Source organism: Neolamprologus multifasciatus, chromosome 17, assembly GCF_963576455.1.
Source record: "Neolamprologus multifasciatus chromosome 17, fNeoMul1.2, whole genome shotgun sequence".
Lineage (NCBI taxonomy): Eukaryota > Metazoa > Chordata > Actinopteri > Cichliformes > Cichlidae > Neolamprologus > Neolamprologus multifasciatus.
Window position 1 is genome coordinate 13,677,854 of NC_140455.1, and position 7,105 is coordinate 13,684,958.

The 7,105-nt window shown below is 40.2% G+C and overlaps 1 protein-coding gene across 1 annotated transcript; it reads right to left on the bottom strand.

The window, feature by feature from the left end:
* Positions 1-1,053: 1,053 nt before the first annotated feature.
* On the bottom strand, positions 1,054-4,863 carry c17h8orf82 (chromosome 17 C8orf82 homolog). The gene is made up of 3 exons (XM_085137633.1): positions 4,524-4,863; positions 4,383-4,431; positions 1,054-2,278 (listed from the first exon to the last, which is right to left on the bottom strand). Exons 1-3 carry the CDS (start codon positions 4,686-4,688, stop codon positions 1,791-1,793), a joined length of 702 nt encoding a protein of 233 aa, XP_084993759.1. The 5' UTR covers positions 4,689-4,863; the 3' UTR covers positions 1,054-1,790.
* Positions 4,864-7,105: the final 2,242 nt, after the last annotated feature.

The following is a 7,105-nucleotide window of genomic DNA, read 5'->3' on the forward strand; positions in this document are numbered from 1 at the left end:
GCTGAAATTAAATCTGGCAATGAGCTAGAGTCATGTGAAAAAGTCTTCCCGTGACTCCATGCTGTCCTATGAAAAACTAACACATCCTTAGTGCTTCCATAGGTAATTGAGAGGGCCAGTCACAGCAGGGGTTGTTTTAACACACTCCCACAGTGTTCCCAGATGTGAACATCACACAAATTTACTCCAAGGTCATACTGCTCAGTGCTTAGAGAAAATTAAAAAAAAAAACCCATAAAGCCACAGGCCTCTGGAATTTAAATGTTAACCATTATGACAAGAGAATGTAAATAAAAAAGAAAGAACAAGCGTGTCTTGTTTGGAAGGTTGCTATGAGAAAGTATCTTCTCTCTAAAAAGAACATGGTAGTACGAGTTAGATTTGCAGAGTTGCACCTGAACAAATCTCAAGACTTTTGGAACAATGTCTTTTGGACAGATAAGAGCAAAGTGGAGAAGTTTAGTTGTAATGCACAGCACAGTGGTGGATGGTTAATGATTTGGGCTTGTGCAGCCACAGGACCTGAGCGGTTTGCAGCAGGAGCCTATCCCAGCTGCAACAGGGGAAGAGGCAGGATACACCCTGAACAGGTCACCAGTCTGTCGGAAAGCTAACACAGAGGGGCAGACTATTCAAACTCACATTCACATGCATGGGCAATGTACAATCATTAGTTAACCTAACCCCAGTAACGGCATGACTTTGGACTGTGGGAGGAAGCCACAGTATCCTGAGAGAACATGATGACAGATTTGTGAGGATTACTGTGAGGCAGCTGAGCTAACCACCACACCACCGTACTGCCTGCATGATTCAAAACAAGAACATTTCCTTCATTATGATCATTAGATTTTCCAGACAGTTATCTGTGTGGCCGCATGAAGGAGTAGGACTAATGAAACAGTGACATCTTTGTAAAATACACCATATTATTGAGGTAAACTATACATTAAACAATGCCCTTTCCATGACTACCAAATCATAAATAAGTTTGTGTGTAAGAAGCATTTTAAAGTTTTAGAAATGTGACAAAAATAAACTGAAAACTAAACCTTGGAATATGTTATTAGTTTAATTCCAAAATATTTCCAAAGCACACTTCAGTTTACACTGCTTGTGATTTTACAGTGTTCAAATGAATACTCTTAGACTTTGCATTCAACACAATGAATGAATTTGTATCAAGCTTCAACTTTTAAAAGTGAGGCTACACCTGAATCTTTCTTTGAAAAGGAATTGCACCTAAATTTGCAAAAACTGTAACTATAATATGATATATACAACTCTTAAAAAAAAACCCTCAGTTTTACACCACATTCTATTGTGATACAACAACTTGGATTTCTTTTCAAGTTTCCTCAGGAGAACAGCTTAATTAATAGAACAGAAGTATAAATAATATCCTTCCTAAAATACGCATATCTCAGGACTGTGGGAAAGAGCAAGAGGAGGAAACCCACACAGGCAAGACCACAACAGAGCAAATAACCCACAGAAAAGTCCCAGCCTGGATTTGAACTAGGTACCTTCTTGCTGCAATATAACAGTCCTAAACACTAGACAGCTGTACTCGTTTGACAGTCTGGATAATTTCATCGCTTCAGGCCCATAAATCGAATTCAAATGTGACACCTTTAGTGGGCCACAGCCTCAAACACAGAGACCAAAGAAGGCATTTCTTTGTTTGCAAGCCAAAAAAAATGGTGGAACTGTTATTCATTAGTGATTCTCATTTCTCACACATCCCATCACTAAGAAGATTTTAAAGTCAGTCTGGAATCATTACCAAATTATCCCACTTCTCCCTGGTGTCCATTGCCCTGCTCAGCTGCAGGAAAGTATCCTGCAAGCTCATTGGTCAGCGCGTGCTTCTGTCCTGCCCATACAAAGTATGTAGGCTGTCCTGACTGGTCTCGCTCCTGTGTATACACAAAGAAGGGGCTGAGTTCAATTGCCAGAGCCGACCTGACCAGGCCGACCCCACCTGAAAGCTCTGAGCAGGGATGGTAAACTCGCCCGCTGACAGGATGCATGTACAGCGCCTCGGGGCGGAACAGGACGGAGAGTTTCTCTGCGCCGCCACAGTATGATAGCAGCTCCTGCTCGCCCTGCGGTTCAGTGGGGCTCTGCAGCAGGTGGGTGAAGACCACAGGTCGGTCATCGCAGCGCAGGAAATTCCTCTCCCTGCCGCACAGTGACAGGAAGGGGAAGTCATCCTCGTAACGACCACTATGATTCATGCGCAGACGAGTGAAGAAGAAGACTAGGAATTCCTTATCTGGTAACAAAAAACAAATAAACAAATAAAAAATAAGGGCATCAGTAATGGTCTCACAAGTGGTATTAATGCAATTTACTTGAAAATAAAATAATTCAACTGTACATGAACATCCCACTACAGTTTGTATAAAACATTTTTTATTATAACATAAGAATGTGATATTAAATCCATAATTAAATGTCACAGTTTATCATCTCAGTGTAACACAATTTAAATGTCTCAAGGATTCTCACAAAGTTAATTTTTTTTCTTTTCCCAGTTTAATGTACAACACTACAATGTATTCAAGCTGGGTGCAACTTAAGAATCAATGTACGGTACTGTGAAATGTCACAAGTTACCTCTCATTTCTTTAGTCTGGTTCCTTGCATCCAAGAATCCAGACATTTTTATAATTAACTGGAATACCTGGTATAAGTGGTCTCAAGCACTTATTTTCTGAAGTATTTCTACGTCATGTGTTTAATGTACATAGCTAAGGAGCGGCCACATATGTAATACACCTTATAAGTTGTTTTTCATTTAAAAAGCGCAAATGGTTCAAATATAACCATTTAACATTTGTACATGAATAACAGTAAGACAGAAGGAATAAATAACAAACAGGAGAAATATATACAATCAAAAAGGAAATAAAGGCACACACTGGAGAACAAAGTGCTTGGAAGCAGTGCATTATCACGTGTATCATTCTTGTAAGTGGTCTGAATGGTGAGGTTTACTCAGACCATAGCTCAGATTGGTGAGGATGGTGGGCAGGAGTGGGCTGTGGGAGAACAATGTTTGTTAACAGTCTAAATGTCCCAGGGAAGAACCTGTTCATGAGTCTGGAGGTGTGGGACATCCTGTGCTCAGTAGTGGCGTACAAAACACCCAGGCAGTAGGACGGCTCACTCTTCACTGATGTGTGGCAGAAGACCAGCGGCAGCTTCTGTCCAGGTTATTCTTCCTCAGGATGCGTAGGAAGTGCAGCTGCTGTTGGGCCTTCTGCTTGAAACACTTCATGGCTACAGACGTAAGGGCTATGGGTCTGTAGTCATTGAGGCTGTCTATTCCAGTCTTTTGGAGGATGGGAATGATGGCTAAGGCAGACAGGTGGGAATGGTGGCATGAGTCAGGGAGAGGTTGAACAGCATGGTGAGGATTCCCTGACAGTTGTTTCACGCAGGCTTTAACAACATCCCATGTGATGCCGTCAGAGCCGTCAGTTCTCCTGGGGTTCACCGCAAGGTTTGATCCATTTCAGAGAAAGTTTCATTAATGCTGCCTAACAGCAGCTAACACTGGTAAAACAGCACCGCTAACCAACAGAAAAATTCAGGACATCCTCATCACCTCATCTCAATATCATGTTATCTGACAGACATGAGCTTAAGTGATTCACTGATGTGTATCAGACTCCATTCACAAAGTTTTGCAGCATCCTCCAGAATAAACAGATGCGGACACTCAGAATTCTGATGTTTGAGGTAAATAGTGGACTGACTGCCTGCTCTTACTACAGATTAACGCTGGCCAGAGTTGTTTGTTCTACAGAAGTCACTATAGCTACGATAATGCACATGATTTGGGAGGGGTAAGAAAACAGAATTCAGTCAACTGCAATCTACCAGCATATAGCGGTGATATTTTACACGCTGTACCTTTAAAAAAAGAAGACGCCAGGAAGCTTAAGGATGGGAAAAAGGGGTGTGACCATTACACCAGAAACGGACTAAATCAATGACAACTGGTCGTATGGAGTGATGAATAAAAACTTTACATTTTGGGCTCAAATTGTCGGCATTATGTACTGAGATACCAAACGGGACGGAAGAACAAAACACTATCTTCCCTGAGCCTGGACCTCAGAATTAATGAAGGGATGAGAACAAAAGAGTGTCAAAATCCAAGAGAGGTTCCAAGCTCGTTAGAATTATACAAACTGTTTAAACTGTATTTCCATGTATGTTTGGATGTTTTAATAAATCGTTACATACATTGCCCATTTTCAATTATAAAGAAATGATGGGCCAGTCAAGAGTTTTGCTGTGTACTGTAACGCTGTCATTTCTTAATGTCAAAATAAATAATAAGTCTGTGCTGTATGTTTCTTGGTTACCTTTAAAGCAGGTGACAAAGTTTTTCACTTTGGTATCATCGAGGAAAAGCTGCAAGTAGAGGAATGAAAGTTAACATGATATTTACTGCTAAAGGGAGACTCCAGATGTTTACATTTTGAAGAGCTAGTTTACTTTCTTACCTGTCCTTGATGGTCGATATAGTAGAAGTATTCTCGGATGCGTGGTGTGGGGCTCTGGCCCTGGACGTACGTAGCGGTCGCTCTGGAGGCGGTTAAGCCGGCTGGTCCGCGGCGCAGAGAGGCCAGAGCTCTGGCGCTGAAAGCCGCGGTCCGGAGGAACAACATAACCGAGTAATAGTAAATAGGCTCCGTATTAAACACGGGAACCGAAAATGTGGTGTTTCACAAACGACAGCCTGTGTGTTTCTGCTATTTGCACACCTTACACAACTCAGATTAAAGCCCCAAGTGTTTACAATCGAACAAACGTTACCCGGAAGTGTTTAAGTGGCGCAATGTGGTTATTTATTTTCTGCTGCCACCTAGTGGATGATATCATGCACGCGTTTGAAATGCAGATTTAACGCGCGTATATTTCATGAGAGGCTCGACAAATTAGAAAAGAATAATAGAATTCTAATTGTAATCTTTACATATTAAATACCTGTGTTGTTATTTTACTTGGCCGTATCTAAAAATGTAGTGAAACAGAAATTTTTAGACTTTGTAGATAAGAATCAGGTCATCCTAAAAAAAAAAATCAGATGTGTTTGACTTGTCGGTTTGCGATAGAAAAATGTGAAGTCCAACCCTATGCTCCAAGGTTATGATAGATGGATGAAGCCTTTATTTGTCACATGCAAAGTTTGCACCTGCAGTAAAATAGAAATCCATCTTTGCACATTGGTCAGAAATGAAGTAAATGGAAGATATATTTTAAAAAGCAGATATGATTACTACATGTTCATCATTTTCATTATTTGTCAGTTTGTTTATTATTGTTTTGTTCTTATTCTTTCAGTTTTATCAAATACTATTTGATCTTTATTATCAGTCAATCAGACTTTATTGCTTTTTTAATGCAATAAAGTCTGATTCTTTCAGTGCTAAATGTACAGCACCCGGTTCTGCAATGTCTGATTCTGCTGGTTCATATTGAACACCATGTAAAATCTCTCACATCAGCTAAAAGTGAAGATGTTTGAGAAGATATAGCCATAGCAATTTTTTTTTTTTTTTTTTTTAAAAAGCCAGGTGTACAGCATAGAACAAGCGAAGGTAAGAACAAAATACCGACTATAACACATATAACACATATATGGATGTTACATGTTTGACAGTGACTGGTTGCATTAGTTGGTACTAACCTCATAACCACAGAGTACACATTGTTTCTGTTACAGTGTTAGCTCATTGTATATTAACTGCTTAAGAAAGAGTGATCAGGTTTATTTGAATGCATCCTCTAGGAAGTTGGATTTAGATAAAGCCAGTGCATTTGCAGTGCATCAGTTTCATTGTACTGTTCATGTATTTATTGTTAGCTGTTCCACTTTGGAGACAGAAGAGGAACTCAGCCTGCAGCAGCAGACAGACTGGTAGATGAGGAGCTCCGACCTGTCTGGATCAGATCCCAGATACACATCAACAACTCAAGAGTTAATTCAAGGTGTAATTTTGGTTGCTAACGGGGCCGATGGAGCGATATGGCAGCCTCGCTTCTGTCAGTCTGCCCCAGGGCAGCTGTAGCTACGACTGTAGCTTGCCTCCACCAGTGTTTGAACGTGAGAGTGAATGAATAGTGGAATTGTAAAGCGCTTTGGGTGCCTTGAAAAGCGCTATATAAATGCAATCCATTATTATTATAACATTGTTGCGTGTGTGTGTTACCCAAAAAGCCATTTTGCAGGCCAGAGAAATCAAATCAATTCTTATAATCAGTATTTAAATGCATTCAGTTTGTTTGTTGGACGACAAAGAATCACTGAACACCGCTGTTTAAATTGTTAGAGCTATAGCAGGAAGTTGCCTTTATCTTTAATTATGTACCAAACTTTTTAAACCATCTTAAAAAAAGAAAAGATAAAATGTCAAAGCAAACAACTCCTCAAGAACTTGTTTTTAAGTTTGTAGTTGGAACCTATTGTAGCAGGAAGCAGGTATTTAGGGCACCTGGACTACAACATTAAGGATTTCTTATGAAGTACAAGCTTCTTTTTCCCCTTTTTGCAACCCCATTCTTACGTTTGCATATTAAAGGTAAGAATTGTGTTTGATTTGAACCAAAAACTTCCCCACATAGAGCACCTTGTAATAAAATAAAATACATATAAAAGTTCTTCCTGCTTAATGTTCAGGATCATTAGTTAGAGCAGTTGCACTGGTGAAACATTTTAATTTCATTACGGACACCTGCGCTTTAAGTCTACCAGTTCAGTTTGATTCATCCATCCATCAGTTCTCTTATTCAGTTCACTGGGGAGCTGGAGCTTATCCCATCCACACCAGGGAAATGTTGCTGGTAACCTGCTAACCTAACCCCACCAACTGCATGTCTTTGGACTGTTGGAGGAAGTTCAAGTACCTGGATAGAACCCATGCAAACACAGAGAGAAAATGCAAACTGAGTTCAATTCATATAGCACCAAATCACAACAACAGCTGCCTCGAGGTGCTAAGTCAAAATATGCACAAAGGGTAAAATGATGGACAGGGGTTCAAAATCTAAATATATCATTAGAATAGTACCAACCCCCCCCCCC

Coding starts and splice junctions, on each gene's coding strand:
- c17h8orf82 (XM_085137633.1), bottom strand. CDS start 4,688: ATGTTGTTCCTCCGGACCGCGGCTTTCAGCGCCAGAGCTCTGGCCTCT. Junction 4,432..4,523: donor ATATCGACCATCAAGGACAG/GTAAGAAAGTAA, acceptor CTCTACTTGCAG/CTTTTCCTCGATGATACCAA. Junction 2,279..4,382: donor CTTTGTCACCTGCTTTAAAG/GTAACCAAGAAA, acceptor TTTTGTTACCAG/ATAAGGAATTCCTAGTCTTC.